This window comes from Neophocaena asiaeorientalis, unplaced genomic scaffold (genome assembly GCF_003031525.2).
Source record: "Neophocaena asiaeorientalis asiaeorientalis breed wild unplaced genomic scaffold, Neophocaena_asiaeorientalis_V1.1 scaffold607, whole genome shotgun sequence".
Lineage (NCBI taxonomy): Eukaryota > Metazoa > Chordata > Mammalia > Artiodactyla > Phocoenidae > Neophocaena > Neophocaena asiaeorientalis.
Genome location: NW_020173405.1, coordinates 509,715 through 532,839, shown reverse-complemented (window position 1 = coordinate 532,839; position 23,125 = coordinate 509,715). Strand labels below are relative to the sequence as shown.

At 46.6% G+C, this 23,125-nt stretch overlaps 1 protein-coding gene across 2 annotated transcripts in view; it reads left to right on the top strand.

The window, feature by feature from the left end:
• RCC1L (RCC1 like) overlaps positions 1-23,125 on the top strand; it is a 31,556-nt gene that overhangs the window by 3,121 nt on the left and 5,310 nt on the right. The window contains exons 2-10 of one of the 2 annotated variants that reach the window (XM_024747207.1): positions 7,331-7,460; positions 9,474-9,602; positions 10,455-10,521; positions 11,065-11,116; positions 12,830-12,914; positions 15,436-15,617; positions 18,485-18,572; positions 19,408-19,581; positions 21,962-22,047. In XM_024747207.1, the coding sequence (XP_024602975.1) occupies positions 7,331-7,460; positions 9,474-9,602; positions 10,455-10,521; positions 11,065-11,116; positions 12,830-12,914; positions 15,436-15,617; positions 18,485-18,572; positions 19,408-19,581; positions 21,962-22,047 (993 nt within the window). The remainder of the gene's footprint in view (positions 1-7,330; positions 7,461-9,473; positions 9,603-10,454; positions 10,522-11,064; positions 11,117-12,829; positions 12,915-15,435; positions 15,618-18,484; positions 18,573-19,407; positions 19,582-21,961; positions 22,048-23,125) is intronic. The other variant, XM_024747206.1, reaches the window with a different exon arrangement.

Genomic DNA, 23,125 nt, shown 5'->3' with positions numbered 1-23,125 from the left:
TTTGTCAGCTTCGTTAATCTTTTGAAAGAACCAACATTTAGTTTAATTCAATTTTTGGTATTGCTTTCCTGTTTTCTGTTTCATTGATTTCCAGTTGAATTTTTATAATTTTATTCCTCTGCTTGCTTTGGGTTTAGTTTGCTTTTCTTTTCTAGTTTCTTTTGCTGGAAGGTTAGGCTATTGTTGAGATCTTTCTTCTTTTGTAATGTAGGTGTTTATAGCTATAATTTTTTCTTTAAACACTGTTTAGCTGCAGCCCATAAATTCTGTTATGTTGTATTTTGATCTTTATTCACCTTATTTTTCGATTTCCTATGTGATTACTTCTTTGACCCATGAATTATTTGGAAGTGTTTAATTTCCAAATATTTATGTTTTCCCTAATTTCTTTATTCATTGATATCCAATTTAAGTCTGTTGTGGTTACAGAACATACTTTAATTTCAGTCCTTTTAAATGTATTGTGACTTTGTTTTACAGCCTAGCATATGGTCTCTCCTGGAGAATGTTCCATGTGTGTTTGAAAAGTATGTGTATTCTGTTGTTGTTTGGGTGGACTGTTCTATAGATGTCAAGGTCAAGTTGGTTGATAGCTTCTTGGTTAACCTGTTGTTTGCTCCAGCTGTTATCCACCAGTATCTAGGCAGCTGCAGTGTTCATCATTGGTCTCTGACTGTTTTCAACAAACATCCCTGGGGAAAAGGCTGTTTACCCTGGATGATATCTGGGTCAGATCAGAAAAATAGAGCCTTGTGCTTGGGGTCTTACAGGGAACCACTAGATAGATCAAATGAGAATTCCCTGGGAATGGGGCTTTGAAATTTCTCCAATCCCATTTTGCCTCCTCCAATGGCTTCCAGACTGCTGGTTTTCACTATAATTGTGAGCTGTTGGTTTTCAGGAGCTGAGAAGAGGTGGATGGGAATAGGTCCAGTTAAAATGCTGCAAAGCTTGCTGTTCTGAGATTCAGCTGCTTTTCTTAAGTAAACATTCCCCAGATTGCTTTAAGTCCTTGGTTAATTTCCAGAGTTCTGAAAGAATTGTTTCTGAGAATGTTAGTCAGTGTTCTTATTGCTCCACCATTTTCACTGATGTCCCTAAATCCATGTCCTTTTTTTTAAAATTGAAGTATAATAGATTTACAATGTTGTGTTAATTACTGCTGTACAGCACAGAGTGGCTCAGTTATACATATATATCCTTTTAAAAAAAATAAATTAATTTTGTTTATTTTTGGCTGTGTTGTCTTCGTTGCTGCGTGCAGGCTTTCTCTAGTGTCAAGCAGGGGCTGCTCTTCATCCCGGTGCGTGGGCTTCTCACTGCGATGGCTTCTCGTGTTTGGAGCACGGGTTCTAGGCCCGTGGGCTTCAGTAGTTGTGGCTCGCGGGCTACAGGGTGCAGGCTCGGTAGTTGTGGCGCACGGGCTTAGTTGCTCCGTGGCATGTGGGATCTTCCTGGACCAGGGCTCGAACCCATGTCCCCAGCGTGGGCAGGCGGATTCTTAACCACTGTGCCACCAGGGAAGCCCCTATATTCTTTTTCGTATTTTTTTCCATTATGGTTTATCACAGGATATTGAAGATAGTTCCTTGTGCTATACAGTAGGACCTTGTTGTTTATTCATCCTGTATATACTAGTTTGCATTTACTAATCCTAAACTCCCAATCCTTCCCTCCCCACCCCCCCAACTGGCAACAACAAATCTGTTCTCTATGTCTGTGAGTCTGTTTCTTTTTCCTAGATAAGTTCATTTGTGTCATATTTTAGAGTTCATATATAAGTGATATCATATGGTATTTGTCTTTCTCTTTCTGACTTACTTTGCTTAGTATGATAATCTCAAGGTCCATCCATGTTGCTGCAAATGGCATTATTTCACTCTTTTTTATAGTTGAGAATATTCCTTTGTGTATATTTACCACATCTTCTTTATCTGTTCATCTGTCGATGGACATTTAGGTTGTTTCCATGTCTTGGCTATTGTGAATAGTGCTGCTGTGAACATAGGGGTGCATGTATCTTTTCAAATTATAGTTTTGTCTAGGTATATGCCCAGGAGTGGGATTGCTGGATCATATGGCAACTCTATTTTTAGTTTTTTTTGAGGAACCTTCATACTGTTTTCTATAATGGCTGCACCAATTTACATTCCCACCAACAGTATAAGAGGGTTCCCTTTTCTCCACACCCTCTCCAACATTTATTATTTGTAGACTCTTTAAGGATAGCCATTCTCACCAGTGTGACCTCATTGTATCAATAGTTTAAATTTGCATTTCTCTAATAATTAGCGATGATGAGCATCTTTTCATGTGCTCATTGGCCATCTGTATGTCTTCTTTGGAGAAATGTCTGTTTAGGGCTTCTGCCTATTTTTTGATTGTCAATCCGTGTCCTTTTTTTAAAATTAATTTATTTTTTATTTTTGGCTGTGTTGGGTCTTTGTTGCTGCGTGCGGGCTTTTCTCTAGTTGCAGTGAGTGGGGGCTACTCTTCATTGCGGTGCGCAGGCTTCTCGTTGCGGTGGCTTCTCTTGTTGCGGAGCACGGGCTCTAGGTGCACGGGCTTCAGTAGTTGTGCCTCGCGGGCTGTAGAGCGCAGGCTCAGTAGTTGTGGCGCACGGGCTTAGTTGCTCCACGGTATGTGGGATCTTCCCGGACCAGGGCTCGAACCCGTGTCCCCTGCATTGGCAGGCGGATTCTTAACCACTGCGCCACCAGGGAAGCACCAAGTCCTTTTAATGTAATTACTAACACTGTTGGATTGCATCTGCCATTTCGCTATTTGTTTTTGTATGTCTTTTTTGTTTGTCGGTTTTTCCTTTGCTGCCTTCTTTTGTGTTAAATAGGTATTTTTCTGTTGGACCCTTTAAATTCCTTTGTCTGGTGTTTTAATATGTTTTTTGAGTTTTTGTTTTTTTAGTGGTTGGTCTTGGGATTATAATATATAATTTATCATAATCTATTTTAGGTTAATAGTGACCTAATTCTGAAAGACTATAGCAACTTTGTTGCAACATAGCCCCATTTCCTCTTCTCTCCTTTGTGTGGTTATTGTGATCTATATTACATCTTTATACATTTTAAGCCCAGCAATACAATTTTATAATTATTATTTTATGCAGTTTTCTTTTTTTTCTTTTTTTTCCGGTACGCGGGCCTCTCACTGTTGGGGCCTCTCCCGTTGCGGAGCACAGGCTCTGGATGCGCAGGCTCAGCGGCCATGGCTCACGGGCCCAGCCACTCCGCGGCATGTGGGATCTTCCCAGACCGGGGCACGAACCCGTGTCCCCTGCATCGGCAGGCGGACTCTCAACCGCTGCGCCACCAGGGAAGCCCTATGCAGTGTTTTATATTTATCTTTATAATTATTTCCACTGATGTTCTTCATTTCTTGTGACTTTCAGTTACCATCTGCTGTCATTTCCTTTTAGCCAGAAGAATTTCTTAGTACTTCTGTTTTTTTTTAAAATTTATTATTTTATTTATTTATTTTTGGCTGTATTAGGTCTTCGTTGCTGTGCGCTGGCTTTCTCTGGTTGCGGAGAGCAGGGGCTACTCTTCGCTGCAGTGCGCGGGCTTCTCATTGAGGTGGCTTCTCTTGTTGTGGAGCACGGGCTCTAGAGCGCAGGCTCAGTAGTTGTGGCACACGGGCTCGGTAGTTGTGGCTCACGGTCTTAGTTGCGCTGCGGCATGTGGGATCTTCCCAGACCAGGGCTCAAACCCGTGCCCCCTGCATAGGCAGGTGGATTCTTAACCACTGAGCCACCAGGGAAGCCCTCTTAGTACTTCTTAAAGCAGGTCTGCTAGCAGTGAATTCTCTCAGTCTTTGGGAATGTCTTTATTTCATCTGCATATTTTTTTTAAACGATAGTTTTGCTGGATATAGAATTCTTGGTTGACAGTTTTTGTCCTTCAGCACTTTGAGTGTGTCCTTCTACTCTGGTCTCCATTGTTTCTAATGAGAAATTAACTGTTAATCTTATTGTTGTTCCCTTGTACTTGATGAATCCATTTTCTTTTGATGCTTTCAAAATTTTCTGTTTGTATTTCAAAAGTTTAACTGTGATTTGTTGAGCAAGTTTAATCTGTGAAACTTATGGGTTTTTTAATAAAATTTGGTACGTTTTCTGCCATTACTTGAGTATTTTTTTCTGCTTCTTTCTTTCTCTCTTGCCCTTCTGGAACTCTTGTTATGTAGGTGTTGATATACTTAATGTTATGTTTCAGATCTCTGAGGCACTGTTCTTTTTTTCCCCAATGTTTCTTTTTTTTTCCTGTTCTTCAGAATGAATAATTTCTATTGATATTTTTTTCAACTTAACTGATTCTTTCTTCTGCCATCTCAAATGTGCTGTTGAGCCTATATAGTGAATTTTAAAATTTGGTTATTATACTTTACAACTCTAGAATTTCCATTTAGGCTTTTAATGTTTTTATTTCTGTATTCAAATTCCATATTTGTTGGGCCATTGTTGTCATATTTTTCTTTAGTTCTTTAAATATGATTTTAAAATATTCTTTGAATGATAGTTCAAACAGTAGTTCACAAATCCAACATCTTGGTCCATTTAGTTTCTCTTGGCTGCTTTCCTCCCTCAATATAGGTCACACTTTCTTTGCATGTCTTGTACTTGTTTATTGAAAACTGGGCTCTTGGTTATAACAACTTTGGATTCTGATATTATCTTCCTTGAGTTCTTTGTTTTTGTTTTTTTTGGAGGTGGGGTAACTTTTCTGTAATTTAGGGAGTCAGTCTCCTCTGCTCTGCATGGCCACTGACACCAGTGTCTTTGCTTGGGGTTTTTGTTTTGTTCCCCATCCTAGCTCCCTTCCCCTCCCCGCACTGCCGTTTTTTTTTTTTTTTTAGCCAGGCTTCTTCGGGGTTGTCCTTATCTGCATACCTTTGTGGTCAGCCAGTGAGTTGGGCAGAGGCTGTGCTCAGACACCTTGAGCTTATAAGGTTTCTCTCCTTCACTTTTGATTCTGTGTGTGGTTTGGGGACCACGTTGAAAGTTCAGCCTGATCTCAAGTCTGCCTTAGCTTTTCTTTCCGCTGGGAGCTCCTTTGTACAGTTTCCCAGTCAACCATGCTTGTGTGGAGAGCCTTCCATGGCTCTCTCATTTCTAGGATCTTCCCAATAATTTCTGGCTGGTCTGCCTCTCCTCTTACCCTAGTCAGGATTGCAACCTCAGGCTCGCTGAGTTGTGGATCTTCCTTGTTTGTTTCCTGCTGAGTTTGCTGTGGAGCATGACTTTTCACCTTCTACCCCAAATTAAGTTTGTCCTTTCTGGTAACAAAGCTGATGGTTTTCATGGCCAGCTCTGCCCTTTTCTAACTTCTGTGCTGCCTGAGCTGCGGTAGATGGAGCAGCCCAGGACAAGAGGTCTACAAAGCCCTGATATTCTTGCCTGTAGTTCTAGCATCCCTTCATGAGTAACTTCTCCATTTACTTGCCTTTGATTGACTTCCGGAGCCCTGAAATGGTTGTGGGTTTGTTTTTTGCAGTTTTCTCCAGTTTTATACTTGTTGTTTGGGGAGAGATTCACTAACCTCTTCACACCACCATAGTTGGAAAGTCCCCTTCTAGCATATTATTGTAAAAAACATTGCTTAATGCTGACTCTGTGTCAGGTATTGTTCAAAGCCTCTTCACATATTAGCAGATTTAATAATACAGTAGGCGCTTCCCAAATATTTGTTGAAATTTGAGTAAACAGATGAGAATAATCGTAGTGTGCTGGGCATCAGTTTTGGACTCACTTTTTAATGTTTCCTGCTGTGTGGTCAGGGGCTGGCTCCTCCCTCCCCAGTGGGTCATTTCTGTGGAGGTAGAGCCATTCCAGAAGGCTGGAGAACTGAGGGTTTTTTTGTTTGTTTGTTTCCTAATACAAGTGTACATGTATGTACCTTCCATGTGAATGTTACGAGGGAAAATGTCACAAGACAGAAGGAGGGATATATAACTTTTGGATGACTTGATTAAACAAGTCATCAAATTTAAAAGAAGTATTTAGCTCGCTTTCTTCAAGAAATGCTGACGTTAAAAAAAAAAGAAAAACCTCACGTTTGTTCATTATCAGTGGAAAGCTGGCATTTTCATCAGGATTAGGTTAGATTTACATGTAGTCTCTGAGACGGACTACATACGCCTTTGGTAAACTGTAAACAACCAAGAGATAGTGGGGAATCATCAGGGTGACCATGTAATTTGTCATCATTTGCTTGAGAGTGAACCTTTGGACATCAGGTGTAAACCAGGACTGCCTCAGCCCACTCTGGGTATTATGGAAGGGGGGTTGACCCTAAAACCAGGCTGCCTTTGGTGTGCTTCCAGCCCCACTGAAGCCTCAGTTTCCTCATCTGATCAGTGAATGTGGGGATTGATAACAGTGTGGGTAAAACACCCAGCAAACACACTGGCCCTGTCAATGTGTTATATTCACGGTAGCTGTAATACTAATTCTTCTTCATGGCAGTGGTGGTTTGAGAGTATAACAGTGTAGCATAAGGGTTAAGAACATGCACTCTGCAATCAGACAGCCTCCACTTACTAGCTGTGAGACTGTATTAGGCAAGCTACTTAATCTTCTAGGAGGCTTGATTTCCTTATCTACCAAATACTACTACTACCACCACCACTAATAATAAATACTTTATATAGCTCTTACATTAGGTCAGGTACTATTTAAGGTTTTTTTTAAAAAAATATTTATTTATTTATCTATTTGGCTGCCCTGGGTCTCAGTTGTGGCCTGCGGGATCTTCACTGCAGTGTATGGGATCTTTGTTGCGGCATGTGGGATCTAGTTCTCTGACCAGGGCTTGAACCCAGGCCCTCTGCATTGGGAACACTGAGTCTTAGCTGCTGGACCACCAGGGAAGTCCCTAGTTTAAGGGTTTTAACTATGTTAACTCATTTAGTCCTCACAGCTACCCAATAAGAGAGACACTGTTGTTATCTCTTTTATAATAGAGGGAAACAGACACAGAAGTTAAGCAGTCTATCTCAGGTCACACAGCTGGTAAGGGTCTACCAGTTGTAAACCCTGTGGTCTTGCCAAGATTCAAAATAAGGTAGTCTTCAACTTAACTACTCTGCGAGACTGTGTCTTGGTGAATGGGGATGATTTGATACTTAGACCATTGGGTGATTGTGAAGATTAAACGAAATAGTACATATCAAGCCCTTAACACATAGTAAACGTCCAATAAATGTTAGTTGCTATAGTAATAGTGTGTGTTCTTGGAATGGATAAACAGCCTGCCATTTATTGCTGGGAAAACTTGATGTCACAAATCAGTCAATGCTTTATGGAATTTTTTTTCAGATTTCATCTGCTGCCTGTGGTTATGGATTCACATTGCTGTCCTCTAAAACCAAGGATGTTACAAAAGTTTGGGGTATGGGACTCAACAAAGATTCTCAGCTTGGATTTCACAGGAGCCGGAAAGATAAAAGTGAGCGTTCTCACCTTGGTTTCTCTCTGCTGTGATTGGTCTGAAAAAGCACGCTTTGATTTTTTTTCTAATGTATTTATTTTATTTATTTATTTTTGGCTGCATTGGGTCTTCGTTGCTCTGTGTGGGCTTTCTCTAGTTGCGGTGAGTGGGGGCTACTCTTTGTTGTGTTGTGCGGGCTTCTCATTGCGGTGGCTTCTCATGTTGCAGAGCACGGGCTCTAGGTGCCCGGGCTTCAGGAGTTGTGGCTTGCGGGCTCTGGAGTGCAGGCTCAGGAGTTGTGGCACATGGGCTTTGTTGCTCTGCAACATGTGGGATCTTCCTGGACCAGGGCTTGAACCCGTGTCCCCTGCATTGGCAGGCAGATTCTTAACCACTGCACAACCAGGGAAGCCCTGGCTGATAAGACTTTTAAAAGACTTTTGAGTTTGTGTCAGTCTTTTTCTCCTTGATATTTATTTATTGAAGAAATCATGTTGATTATCCTGTAGAAGTTTCCAGTCTGGAGTTTGCTGAATGCATCCCTGTGGTACTGTTTAACATGATCCTCTGTCCTCTATATTTCCTGTCAATTGGTAGTTGGATGTGGAGCCAGATTCCATTTATTTATTTATTTATTTATTTATTTATTTTAAAAAGGAGCTGTAACACTTCAGATTCCCTTTAAATTTATGTATTTACTGCTTCCCAGGCCCTTAGGGGGTCAGTGAAGATAGTAATAGGAGATGTAACATTTTAGTATTTTAAAGTACTGTATTTTTGCAGCTAATAAGGCTCTATACACTAACAGCATTGTCCAGCATCTTTGGTTTTGCTTAGAATTACATCATCTTATTGTGATTAATTTGTTATTTCATGCTGATCAAAAGCTCTGTTTGAAAATTATATCAGTCACTAAAAATGCTAACAGGTGGGGCTTCCCTGGTGGCGCAGCGGTTGAGAGTCCGCCTGCCGATGCAGGGGTAAAAAACCAAAAAAAAAAAAAAAAAAAAAAAAATACTGACAGGCAACTATAATAATAAGGCCATATATTTGGTAGACAAAATGTTTTCATTTTCATTTTTTTAATTTTTAAATTTTTTGGCTGCGCCATGCTGCGTGAGGGATCTTAGTTCCCCAGCCAGGGGTCGAACCTGCGCCCCCTGCAGTGGAAGCACGGAATCTTAACCACTGGAACGCCAGGGAAGTCCCCAGGACAGAATGTTTTTAAACATGAGGTTCATAGGAGAAAAGAGAGGGGTCATTAGTGGGGAGTGGGTTGAGAACCAGTGTATTTGCAGTTATTCTCATTAACTCCAGCCTCCATTATAAATTTTCCAAAGCTCATCGTTTAAAACCTACCATAGGAATTCCCTATATAGACCATTCTGGCTTCTCCAGTAGGATTATGAAGAGCAATAACGTTCTTTAGAGTGCCTTCTAAAACACTTCCCCCTTTCTTGCTTATTTAAATATTAAAATTTTCTTTTTAAAATAGATAACATACTTGCATACCTCAGAATCCTAAAGACGCAGTTAAATATATGGAGAAAAGTCTGCTTTCCACCTCTGTCCTCCCAGCCACACAGTTTTTCTCCCTGAAGACAACCTGTGTCAACAGTTTCTAGAGAGATTTTATGTATATGCAAGCACATGCATCTATGTATTCTTTTTACTTCCTTTTAATCTAAGTGGTATCGTACTGTATATGCTGTTCTTCACTTTACTAGAAATTCTAGTGGGTATTGCAGGAAGAAAATGCTTTTCCTTTCTTTAAAAATCCAGAAGGTGGCACTTTCCTGGTGGTCCAGTGGTTGTGACTCTGCCCTTCCACTGCAGGGGGTGTGAAAAAAAAATCCAGAAGGTGTTAAACGACGTGGGAAGAGATTTCTTTAATAAGTCTGCTTTTCAATAACGCAGCATGTGATGGAGGCCAAGGGCTGGGAGTGGGGCTGGAGTTCTCGTCTTAGCTCTGCCACTAATGTAGTCTCTCAGGCAGTGTAATGTATGTGCACCTTGTCCTTTTCGTTTCAGCGAGGGGATATGAGTATGTTTTGGAGCCCTCGCCCGTCCCACTGCCACTGGACAGACCTCAGGAGACGCAGGTGCTGCAAGTCTCCTGCGGCAGAGCCCACTCTCTGGTTCTGACAGACAGCGAAGGAGGTGATGGGAGAGTGGGGACCGCTTTTCTGCTGTTGGGCCTGAAGCGGCTCGTTCAGTTGAGCCACATCTAGTTAGTGAAGCTGTTGGCATTTCCCAAGCAAGTCAGTAGGATGGTTTCAGGAGAGCTGTGTTGGGCAGCCCTTGCTAGCTCTTCCGTGTTCTCTGCCCTCTGTGGTTCTTGGAAAATCTCAGCTTTTTCTAAGTGTGATGGCGCACAGCAGGCAGCCCTATTTTGGCCCCCTGCTCCTTAGCCATGGAGCCCCCAAGCCGACCATGCGTGTAGACGGCTCTTTCCCTTGTACTGAAAGCAGCCTGTTTGCTCACACTGCTTCCAGGTGGGGGGCTTCCATGGTCCAGGCTCCTGGCTCACCCCGGCGCTCTCTAGAAGAGCGGTTGTTTCCAGGGGAAGGTCAACTTGACTAACGTTTGCAAATTTCATTTTTTTTGGCTAAGTGTGCTTTGTAGGAAAAGGCAAAGGTGGTGTTAGGAACTCTTTCAAGAGGGGGCTTGGCATTGAGGGCAGCCTAGTGACAGGTACAGGGAATGGGGGCTGCTGAGGCCTTTCATGGAGTGTGCTCGCCTCACACTGTGGAATTCCTGAGAAGCGCAACCAGGGCCCGGGTGGGGAGACGGAAGGCACGGCAACAGTGGCCCAGGCCTTCGCGGCCAGCCTGGACCCCAGCACACCTGTGGCGGGTGCCTGCAGAGGCTGGGAATGTTGGAGAAGGAAGCCAAGGGGCAGCTAGGGTGAGTGGTCAGAATAGGGCCACTTTTGAGACCCCCTTCCGGTCCTGACATTTGAGGGTTCCATGAACCTGCAGAGCTGATTTAATTGGCGGTGTTATCCTGTAGTCTTCAGCATGGGGAACAATTCTTACGGGCAGTGTGGAAGAAAAGTGGTCGAAAATGAAGTTTACAGGTGAGTTCCCGAAAGGACTACCCCTTCTCCAAATTGTGTCAAGCATTAAACACCCCCTGAGTGATTATGATGTGATGGACCCACAGAGCAGTGAAACTCGAGGTTCCTCATGCTGGAGAGGAGCAGTGAGAACTCACTGGAAGGCTGTGGAGAGTATCTTTCCGGTGCAGGTGGGAGGGAGGGCGTGTGAGCATTGACTGTGATGTGTGGAACTTCTTTGATTTTGTTTGTTATTTTCACCAAATTGATTAACTTAAAAATTCCTCTTGTCTTTAAAAAAATTTCCCTCTAGTTCCTCACATTATGCTGGTAGGTCTAAACACCAGTCAGAAATCTGCAGCATATTAAAATCACCAAAGGATTTTGTTTCATTTTCCTTTCATGCCCAGACCTGCCTCTTCCTTATATTTGACCTTGAGAGTTTCCCTAACGTTGCTATGTGTGTGGGGAGGTTGCTAGTTGGGGTGACGGGAGGGGCCAGAATCGCACAGTGCTTATCATGACCATATCTTTTGGTTCTCCCCAAATTGCTCCTGGCTGTAGTGAAAGTCACAAAGTCCATAGGATGCAGGACTTCGATGGACAGGTGGTCCAGGTAAGAGACGTGGGCTGAGAACCACTGGTCCCACCCCGGGGGGTGATTTTGAAAGGGTGGAAGTTGGGTGTGAGGTGATGGCAAATTGTTAGGGGGATTTTCTGAATTAATAAATTATTTTAGTAAATATTGCCTGCCTACTATAGGCCAGGATTTATGCTAGCTTGTGGGGATACAAAGTTTAGTAAAAATTGGGGAGGGCAATAACACTCTAGTGGGGGAGGCAGGTTATAAAAACTAGCTGTCTCAGAGTATATTAAGGCTGTGTGTGTCCCAGGCTGCTTTATCTTGTACCCATGCTTGGGTACAGTGCCTGGCATATGGTAGATACTTAAATGCTTAAATATGTAAATGAGTGTCTACCGAAAGCACTTATGAAAGCACCAGAAGGAGAATAGTTACGTCTGCCAGGCGTGCACTGGAAGGAGAGACAGCGTCATGGAGGAGGTAGCCGAGGAGCTGACCAGCTGGGCCGGGGTGGGTGGTAGGAAAGGTGTTACGGCAGAAGGAGCAGCCTGAAGGCTCGATGGTGCCGAGCGCATGCAGTGTGGCTGGAGTGTGGTGTGCCTGCCTGCGGTGGGGCGGGGTGGAATCGGCCAGAAGACGGGTTGAGAGGGGACGATGCAGGGTCTTGTACACCTCATTAAGGAGTTTAGACTTTGTCCTCTTGGTGGTCAGGGGCTGCCAGAGGTTCTGAGCAGGGTGAGTGACAGCCAGGTCACGATCTGTTTAAGAAGATAACTTTGGCCATGGAATAAAGTTGAGGGAGGAGGTGAAGTCCAGGTGGGAAGCTGTGGGGAGAAGGGACAGGTGAGGAGACGTAAGGAGAATTGACCAGATTCGAGGCTTGATTAGATGGGCGGGGAGGGAGCTAGAAGGAGCCAAGTGTGACTCCACAGGCAGATGGGTGGCGCTGACGTTCTTGGCCCAGGTGGCAGAGTCCCAGAGCAGGGGAGGTGAGGAGCAGGTGGAGAGGGAACTTGTTTCCAAGGTGGCGGTGGAGTGGAGTGTGCATCTTGCCCAGGCTTCAGAGCCACCTTGATGCGGGTTTAAGTCCCTGCTTGTCCACATGTTAACTGGCTGACTTGGGGCAAGTTACCAAACTTCTCTGAGATTCGGTTTCTTACTGGGTGGCCTTGGTCATTGACTTAGCACAGTGCCTGGCGTAAGGAATGTTTGCTAAATGGTGCTTTTCATTAGGCAGTTAGCAAAGTAGGTCTGGGACTCAGCAGAGTGGTTGAGACTGGAGATGACCACGTGGCGGTGCAGCAGAAGCCGTGGGGGTGGGTGCCATCTCCCAGGGAGCGTGCAGAGCGAGAAGGGCAGAGGGCAGACCTCAGGGGAGGATTCCAGCCCTGTAGGGTCCGAAGTGGAGACTGAGCTAGTGACAAAGATGGGACACTGTTGGGGGGTGTGGGAGAGAGGCTTATGGATGAGGGAGGAGGGTGGGGAGCTCCTGGCTTCGCTCCTTAGGACACCCGGCACTGTTCTTTTTTTTTTCAGCAAGAGCAGTTTCAGGGGAGTAGGAGACACAAGCTGGGCTGTGCTGGAATGAGAGAGAGTCAGATGCGGAGCAGAGCAGGACAGCCTACCAGCCCAGCCCCCTTGGCACTCAGGAGCCGTGGGGAGTGGTGCCCGGCTTTGGGCACTTGGATCAGGACACCGGCTTCTAAGGATTCCTTCTCACCAACCTCACCTCTGTTTGTGTGATAGGTCGCCTGCGGTCAGGACCATAGTCTGTTCCTGACGGATAAAGGAGAAGTGTATTCTTGTGGATGGGGCGCGGATGGGCAAACAGGTAGCGTCCCTCCCACCCCCGCCCCCCTCCCTGTGAGATGGTGCCGCTGCCTTCATCTGACTCTTCCCTCTCCTGTCACTTCCTGGGAATGCTGTTCTGTTGTGTCCCCTCCCATCCCCCTCACTGGGTCCCCGGATCGAGGATTGGAGAGTCCTGCAACAAGTCTGAGTCTTTTAAGAGACAAATGCCACCTAAAGGGAGCTCGATTTTAACTCATTTGAGAAGAATGTGATTAAGGGAGGGAGGAATGAGGGATAAGCTTTATCATCCTTGTATATTTTATTTTTCTGTGTTTGATATTTGTCTGAAGGGAGGACCTAAAATTTAAGATTTAAATCTTGCGTAAATCCTCTATAACCCTGCTACCTCATCACATCATCTTTGTTCCTTGACTCATGTTTTCTCCCAAGTCCTTGTTCATATGTGAACGTCTTTTATGGTAATCATAGCAGAGGTGTGATTTTATATGCTTGTTTTATCATTAAATTTACATGAAACATTTTTACATGTTGGTATAATTTTCAGTTGCAGTTTTTAATATTTGTATGGTACAGCATCAAACTAATGTACCATAAGGTGAGTTAATCATTTTGTCAGGCGATTTACTCATTACCCTGTTGTCAGGAGGCATACTTTTTGGGGGGTGCAGTAGCCATTGGAGGTATGGCATTTGTCATGTGTAGCCATCTAGCTTTTCCTTTCATTTGGAGTGTTGCCCTGGATAAATTCCCAGGAGTGGGTCAGAGGATTAGAATATTTTTATTGTTTTCAGAATGTGTTGTTAAATTGCGTTCCAAAAGTTTTACTAGTTTATATTGCCATCAGCAATGTATAGAAGTATCAGTTTAATCATAACCTCTCTAGCAGTGAGTATTGTCAATTTAAGTGTCCTAATTTAATTACAATGCCAGTTTTTAAAATGTGCTTTTTTTAATCTATAAAGTGGAAGCTTCTTTTTATTTTCTAAAATCTTGGTGTGGGTAACTTTTAAAAATCAGCTTTTCATGAAAAGAATGAAATTGTTGATACATTTTGACAGCATAGACCGAGGAATATGGTGAAAAGTGAAAGTCCCACTCGCTGGAGATAACTGTGGTTAACAGTTTCCTGGTGCCATTCCAGAAGCTCCACTGTCACATGGCCCCACTGCCCTTGCTTGCCAGGCTCTGAGTCCAGCCCCACGAGGCCCCTGCAGCCCGTTCTTGAGCCTGTCCTCCGCTGTGCTGCCACCGTGCCTTTGCACACGCTGTTCCTGTAGCCTAGAATGCTCTTTTGTGCTCTCCTTTTCATCCTGTAGGCCTCAGCTTGAGGTTGTCTCTTCAATGAAGGCTCCCGACCATTCTGTCTAAAGCAGTTTCTATCTCAGCATCCTGTTTCTTTCATAACCCTTCAACATTTTGAATTACTTTTTAAAAATCTTTTTTATTATATATGGAGTACATAATAACAGGCTTTTTGCCTGTTGCCGAGGAGTGCTGCCAGTCTGACACTGCTTTGGGCCCCTTTGAGAAAGCCTGGTACAAGCACGAGTCTGTGGTTCAGGCTTCTACCTTGGTCTGCTGCCCAGGGGTTACTCTCCATTGCAGTGCTGATGGGGACATTTGTCCTCCGGGCAAGCCCCGTCTTTTCCTCTGGTCACCGTGTACCACACCAGTTTGCCAGTTTTGATTTGTTGTAGCTGGGGGATGGTGTGGGGTGTGGGGCTGAGGTGGGATGGGCTCTTAGAGATCTCGTTTATGTTCTAGCAAGCCCAGTAGTGCATTAGGAATTGCTTGTTGTAACTTTGGCTTCCCAGTGCATATGGAAGTTATCTTTACACTACACTGTAGTCTGTTAAGTGTGCAATAGCATTGTGTCTAAAAAATGTACGTATCTTAATTAAAAAATACTGCCTCCCAGGTGCCAACCATCATTTGACAATACAGGGTTGCCACAAACCTTCAACTTGTAAAAAATGCAGTATCTGTGAAGTGCAATAGAACGAGGTGTGCCTGTATGTAATATACAAGGTCTGATAGGTTCATTGTGTGTTGGTGTTTCATCCTGAAAAGGTATGTAACTTGAATCAGACTTAGAAAATATCAAGGGTTTTATTTATTTATTTGTTTATTTATTGAAATTCTATTTATTTATTTATTTTGGCTGTGCCAGGTCTTAGTTGTGGCACGAGGGATCTTCGTTGCTGCACACGGGATCTTTTAGTTGTGGCATGTGGGATCTTAGTTCCCTGACCAGGGATCAAACCCTGGCCCCCTGCGTTGGGAGCGCAGAGTCTTAACCACTGGAACACCAGGGAAGTCCCATCAAGGGTTTTAAAAGTAAACAATTACTATGATGGTTTTTCCTCTTCTGAGAGAACATGGAGAAGGAAGTTGTACAGCATGTAGAATAACAGATTAGGATTTTGAGTTGATGTTTGCAAAGTGCTTAAAACTGTGTTTGACACATAGTAGGTCAATGCAAGTGTTTGTTAAAAGAATAAACAATTAAAAGTAAGTAACACAGTTTTCCATTGTTCCAGGTCTGGGTCACTACAATATCACCAGCGCACCCACCAAGCTGGCTGGAGACCTTGCCGGAGTGAACGTTGTCCAGGTGGCCACCTACGGGGACTGCTGCCTGGCTGTGTCGGTCGATGGCAGCCTCTTCGGGTGGGGGAACTCCGAATACCTGCAGCTGGCCTCTGTCACGGACTCCACACAGGTACAACCCCAAGAGGTCCTCTGCAGCCTAGGGCTGGGGGTTTGGAGATAGAGTGTTAAGGATGTTTAGAAAAGATCCTTCACGAAGGGGTGATGTATAGAGTGCCGTGTAGGCCTCACCTGTGCTACGGCTGCCTCTTCAAGGGGCCGAGTTCTTGGCAATCTCATTGGAGCCTGGAAAGAAAGCTTAGATGCAAAAGCCATCATTATCAATACTTTGATGAGATAGTCCTGGTTTAGAGCAGTAGTTTAGGTATGTCTGCATGCCCTGTCTTGTTCTGAAAGGGATGTGAGGCTGTTTACATAAGGTCCTGTGATGTCACAGTCGGCCTCTTGTTGCTGTCTAGTGTGTGTACCCCCAAATACACAGATCTGAGGTGTGCACCTTGGTGAAGACACCTGTGCGGCCCCTAGATCATGCAGTAGGGCATTGGCAGTCCTGCTGGTGGCCTCTCCCTGTCACACCGTCAGTACAGTACAGTAGGGTTTCAAACATTTTATTAAGGAAAATTCCAAACGTAAGCAAAAAGTAGACCTCACTGCATAATTAATCTCTGTGTATCCATCATCCATGTTCAACAATTACCAACTAATGGCCCATTCAAAAAAATAGGTAATTTACTGTTTTAAATTGTGTGACTTAGTGGTTTTTAGTATATTCTCAAGGTTATGCAACTGTCCCCACTAATTCCAGAACTTTTTCATTCACCCTCCCCACCCTGCTCTCCAAAAAGCCCCATACACCTAATGGCCAATCTCGCTGCATCTGTAATTCCATCTGCTTCTCTGTCCTGCGTTATTCTGAAGCAAATCCTAGACATCATATCCATAAATCAGCATGGATCTCTAAGTGATAAGGACTGGATGTCATCAAGCTTCTGACAACATACAGAAGGGTTTGAAATATATATTAATAGATAAAGAGACATGCGCAAGTGGATAAGATCAGCTCACTGGATGAAACAGTGCATCCTCTGTGGTCTGACACAGTAGCTTGAAGTGGCTGCAGATGTGGCTCTGAGCTCTCCAGTAGCCAGAACAGAGACGAAAGCATGGTCATTGAAATGATTCATTGTTTCCATAAGATAAACAGCAAATAAAATGTTTAGAAGAGGGACTGGCCTTCCGGATAGCAAGGCCTGAGATCAGTGTCTCCCACGGCCTTCCTGTGAGGGCAGATCTAGGGTCATGTCATCATTACCTGTGCTGCATGACAGAGGACCCCAACACGTAGCGGCTTAAAACAACACACATTTATTGTCTCACCGTTTCTGTGGGTCAGGAACCTAGGGGTGGCTTAGCTGGGTCTCTGGCTCTGAGTCTCTCAAAGGCTGGTGTCACCTTGGGGTTCACCTTGGGAAGGCCCTGCCTCCGGGCCCGTTCTGGTGGTTGGCAGCAGGGTGTCGGTCCTCGTGGACTGTTGGCCCTGGGGCCCCAGGTCTTCGCTGGCGCTTGGCCAGCTCACAGTGGTTGTCCAAGCCTTCCTCGGCTCCTTGCCATGCAGGCTTCTTCAAGTGGTGGCTCACAGCGTGGCTTCGGCCGAGTGAGCCAATGAGAGGGCGAGAGAGCGTGTCGGTGAGACGGAAGCCAGTGCTTCGTAAGTTCATCTTGGCAGTGCCTTCTGCTCACGTTTGCTGGAATTCTGTTCTTTAGAAGCAAGTCCCTAAGCCTAACTCCCACACACAAGGGCGCAGATTATCCATGGTGTGACTAGCACAGACGGGTCACTTGTTTTGGAAGCAGCCCACCGCATCCATGATTCTTTACGTGGTCCAAGCCTCATCCTGTCAGTGACAACAGTGGTGCGTTTCCAGTGGCTCTTTGCTGGAGCGTTTCTCAGCCTTTGCCGAGGGCCCTGTGCCAGAGCCCAGTTGGGTAGAGAAGCTGTGAGAGCCAGGCGGCAGACACCAGGCCATCTCGGATCAGTAAAGCCCCTTTATTCCTCTGGAGTCATCTGAGGGATTGTTACCCTCCAGCTGTCTCCATTTGCAAGTGACTCTGAAAAGATTCATGGCTGTCACAGAAGCACTTAAAATCTATCTTGCAAAGTTATTTCTCAGTAGGGGTGCCAAGACCAAATCCTGCTGGACAGCTAAGTTGGCCACATTTCGTTCTCCCAGCCCTTGAGCCTCCCATCTGTCACTCTGAGCAGAAGTGCCACTTGGCCGTCTCAAGGCACTGCAAGTTCAGTACATCCCGGAGTGAGTTCATGCTCAGCCCGACATCCTGGCCCTTCTCCCTTGTTACCCACGTCCACTCACGTTCCCCTCTAGAAGTCACGTCCCTCTCCCTTACTGCCTCCCTGTTGTGCTTAGGATAGAGACGAAACCCTTGCCATGATCAACAACGTCCTGCGTGATCTGGTTTCCCTTCTGCCCACCGGCATCTTACAGATACTCCCCCTTGTGCCCCTGCGTCAACCACTCTGACCTTGTGTAAGCTCCTGAACGGGCCACACTCACCTTGTTCCCTTTGGACGTCCATCTCGCTGCCTCGGGATTTCCTTCTCTTCTCCCCTGGCCTGCTTACTCCTGATTGCCCCTCCCCGCACACCAGATCAGGTCCCCTGACACTCACGCCAGGGACCCCTGTACTCTCCTTCATTGCATTCAGCACAGATTCATCCCGTGTTAGGTTTGGCTGACATCTGCCTCGCCCATTGGACTACAGTCTGAGAGCGGGACTGCTTCTCCTGCTGCCTGTCATCTTCCCAGCATGCAGTTAGAAGCTTAGCATGTGTACGATGTTCAGGAGATATATGGGGAGGGAATGAATGAACCGGGACTTACCTACTCTGTACGTGAAACAGTATTTCCAAGTTCTCGCTGGTTTGTCTTCCTAGCAGTGTGGTCCCTTCCTTTGATTCAGGTGAACGTCCCCCGGAGCCTGCCCTTCTCGGGAGTCGGGCGGGTGAAGCAGGCTGCGAGTGGGGGCACAGGCTGTGCTGTACTAAACGGTGAGACCCTCTCGCAGGCAGTTTGCTGGGAAGCTGTGGGTGGCTTGGGTGAGGAAGGGTTGGTGTCCGCTGGATTCAGGCTGTGGTTTTCAGTGCGGGGAGCACGGTTGTGGGAAGATCTAGTTAGTTTAGTTCAGTTAATAGAGGGTGAGGGTGACATTCTTGACAGAAGGATAACAGCCATGATTTATAGGTCGACGAACAGCCAGCATAGAGCTGAGTAACTATCGCAAACCTCTGGAGTGGAGGATGAAGTACTGCTCCCTCCCGAAGCCTGGGCCAAAGCCCCCAGGCCTGCCTTCTCCAGAAAGGCCGTGCTAAGAGCCACGGGCACATAGGAGAAGAGCCTTAGGGCTCAGGTACTGGGGGCCAAGCCCCTGGGATTAAACGTCTGGCACCACTGATGAGTAAACTTTTTATGACCTGAAAATCATTACGAATTTTAGAATCTAGCCAGAAGTTGTGTGTGTACTTCTCTTGGTCTCTGATCCGTGTGAGACGTAGCGCTGTTAGGAAAAGCTGCCGTTCTAAGGCTCTCCTGTGTTCACGTGGGGGTTGTGGCTGATTTATGGAGTGGCCCCGTCCAGCACACTCAAGATGTAGGACATTTGTATTGTGAGATTGGTTGGCTGCCTAGACACACTCCACAAGCAAGAATTTGAAAGAGGAGAAAAGAAACATTATTTTAAATATCAACATGTTCTTGCCAAGCAAGAAGAGGGGAAAAAAAAAGTCCATGTGGATATAATGCATCTTGGTGGTGCGGTTTGAATTTCTAGCGAGGGAGGGCTGCACTTGGTTTGACTTCCTGACCGTTGTTTTTCCTGTAATCCAGGAGAAGGACATGTTTTCGTCTGGGGCTATGGAATTCTTGGGAAAGGACCAAACCTCATGGAAACTGCCCTTCCAGAAATGATTCCACCCACTCTCTTTGGCTTGACGGAGTTCAATCCAGGAGTCCAGGTTTCCCGCATTCGCTGTGGACTCAGCCACTTCGCCGCCCTCACCAGTAAGTGACCAAGCCCGTGTGGCCCCACGGCCTTACCGAGCTTCACCCTCTCAGGTTCAGCCCCAAACCCTGGGCTGCTCTCAGTTTCCATCCATCCAATGGAGTGGCACCCTTGTGTGGATAATTAAAGAGAGCAGCTAATCCAGAAGTTGTTTGGCTTGAGGGGGTCTAATGTGTGTCTCCTTTTCACCCGGGAGGTGTGTTTTCAGTTCGTTTGGTTTGTGGTTAGGCTGGCGTTGCAGTGACTTTTCTCAAGTGGACGCAGTCGGTGGTGGGAGAGGGGCCCCTCGAGTGGGCCGGGCTGCTGGGGGAGACCCGCGGAGGTTTGGTACATTGTGGTGGGTGAGGAGGAAATGAGCGTGGGGGGCTTCATCCCGGTCCCTGGCCAAGCCCGACCCTCATCCGAGCCAGGAGCGTGGGGTGGCAAGAGGCATATTTATAAGACCGTCCTGTGGTTTTGACGGGGTGGCTGTGCCCGGTTTCTCCAAAGTGCTGGGGGGAGTGATCGAAGGGGGGCTGAAATGGAGGTTTTCTCAGAGGGTTGCCCAGTTACAAAGCCATGACATACAAAGTTACTCTGCAGACGTCCCGCGTGTCTGCGCTTCTTGATTACAGCTCTCGTCCTCCCACCGCGGCTGTCGGCTCAATTTGCTCCTCGTTAGCTGACTTGAATAGTAAGACGGAACGAAATTTCATTTTGTGATTCTCGAGTAAATTCACTTTTTCCTTGCAGTTTAGAGACCGTTTTGTCTCACGGCAAGCTGTTGTTTCCTTTAGAAACATCTGGGCCGGGACAGTCAGTTTGGGTGGTCCTCGTCTGTGTGCCCCGGCCTCGCGCTGCTCTGAGGACTGCTGCAGGCGAGCGCGCTGTTGCAGAGTCCTCACTGCCGTTCAGTCAGTGTCTGCGTTTCAGGGTTTGGGGCTTGAGCGGCAGCAGCTGCAGCGTGGGCCGCTGTGGAGGTGGGTGGAGTGTTGTCTGTGCGCTGAGGCACTGGGTGGCAGCGGTGGCGCCGCGGTGGAGGACCCCTCACGCCCCTCACGCAGGGTCAGCCACCTTCCTCTGCAAGCGCGTCTGAGCCACACTGGCGTTCTAAAGCCATTTTGATGTAGCAGAGAGTGTCCGTGCGGGCGAATTCTGGAGGTAACAGTAACCTATTTCCCCAACGTTTGAGGCTTAAACTACGTGCAAAGTCATGTACTTGGAAACCTGGACGAAGCCTTTGACTAGGGTAGATTGCTTTGTCTGCTGTCGTGCCATGCGGCCATTTGGGGTCACACTGGAATGAAATCCTACCTAGATTTCCCCCAAGACCCAACAGCCACCCTCCAAGTGCCAGTGACTGTCCCTCAGTAGGGTGAGCCTCAGAGCCTGGCTTCCTCTGCTTTGCCCTGAGGTCTGCTAACACGTTGGGGGCCAGACTGAATTGTTCTGTTAAACACGACCTCTGAGGTGGAAGACCGTGGACGGCAGCAGGACCAGAGGGCTCTGACCGCGCGTCCCAGAAGGATCCCTTACTTCATCAGCCGGTTGTGTCAATGCCGGCTCCCCCATGTCTTCCCTTCTTCCATGACCAGCGCCTCTGCCAGAGGGGGCTGGTAAATGGGGCCTCCGTGCCGAGGATGCCCCTGGCTGGTGTGGACGGAAGTCTGCACTGAGGGCCCTGCCCAGCCTGAGGGTCCATCCTGGAGCTGGCGTTCCCAGAGCCCCACTCTGGATTCAGCCTCCCGGCCTGCCCCTCCAGCACCCTGCCTGTCCTTTTCCTTCATGGCACTGTTTACAATTTGAAAACATGCATTTGTTGGTTTAATCATTTGTTTAATTTTTGCTCTTCAACTAGCTCCAGCCCCGTGAGGACAGGAACATGCGTGTCAGTCCCCATGCTGTCCCAGCTCCTAGCACACAGATGTACACTCGACTCAAAGAGGCCCCCAGTCACAGTGTGTCACTTGACCAAATGCTCCTGAAATGTGGAGACCCAGACAAGAAATGACAAATTGTCCTACTTCTCACTCTGTCAGGGCGTGACCAGGATTTGAGGATGCCGAGATTTCAGGATTTGTGGAGGGCAGGGTTTGGTTAGACATAAGTGGGCGATGAGGGTGTGTGTGTAAGGGCCGTACAGAGCGGGCCCGGGCCGTGTACAGGAGCCCCTGGGCCCACCTCCAGGCATGTGTTCATCTCCCATGAGAGGGACACAGCATGAATCTGGGCCGGGACATGTTTTTGGTATGGGAAAGCATTAATGCCTGGGAGAAATTGAAGTTTAACTTTGATCTTTTTGTACCTGGCTCTAGAAAGCCTATTCTCATGACCCTTCCTCCTCTTGGAGACTTGCCCTTGGCCTCAAGCCCCAACCAAGCCGTTTTTCTTTATTTGCAGACAGAGGAGAGCTGTTTGTGTGGGGCAAGAACATCCGAGGGTGCCTGGGAATCGGTCGCCTGGAAGACCAGTACTTCCCGTGGAGGGTAAGGCTGGGCCGGGCGGGCGCGAGGGCGGCGTGCCCGCAGAGCACCCTCGCCTGGTGCGGCAGCCCGGCCGGCACAGGGTCCCCGGGCTTCCAGTCCCTGTGGCTCCTGCAAGAAGCGGCCTCGGAGGCTGGCCTCGGGCACACGGGTGCCTCGGGGCTCCGAGAGGGAGAGGGTTGAGATGAAGAAGTTGACGTGCCAGGAGCTGTTTACAGAGGCCAGTGGAGAGGACTGTTTTACAGAGGATTTAAAAGAAAGCGGGATGTTTAATGTTCAGAGTGCCTTACCACAGCCATCAGAGTGAAACATGAAGGCTCTTCTGAGGGGAGGATGCAGTTACACAAAAAGGCTCATTTCAGAATTAAAGGGGAAGAGGGTTCCTTCTTAAGTTGTAGTTTATCTTAGTGTCGTTTACTAAGTCAGTTCTTTAAGTTCTTCAAAAAAAAAAAAAGGCTATTTATTTTTTTGAATACAGAACATATGGACGTGGTTCAAAATGTATTATGAAAGGTAAGTCTCCCGTCTCTTGTCCCAGAGGCAGCGACTGGTTCTGGTTTCATTGTTCCCTTCCAGAGGTAGGCTCTGTGTAGAGGAGCGGGCGCTTGTGTGCGTGAACGCCTGTGTGTGTGCACTTGCGTGTGTTCGCGTGTGTGTACGTGCCTGTTTTCTTTGAAGGTTAGGTTTTAACGTGTTTTGAGGTTGTGTAAAGCATTTTTTAAAAAACACATGTAAAAGTGCAAAAGAAATGTGTAATAAAAAAAATAATAAGGGGGACTTCCCTGGTGGCGCAGTGGTTAAGAATCCGCCTGCCAATGCAGGGGACACGGGTTTGTGCCCTGGTCCGGGAAGATCCCACATGCCGTGGAGCTGGGGGGGGGGGGGGGGAGGGAGGAAGAGAGACAGAGAAAGAAGGAAAGAAAGAAGAACAGAAAGAAAGAAGGAATGAAAGAAAGGAAGGAAGGAGGTGAGGAGAAAGGAAAGAAAGAGAAAGGAAGGAAGGAGGAGAGGGAGGGAGAGAGGAAGAGAGAAAGAAGGAAAGAAAGAAGGAATGAAAGAAAGGAAGGAAGGAGGGAAAGAA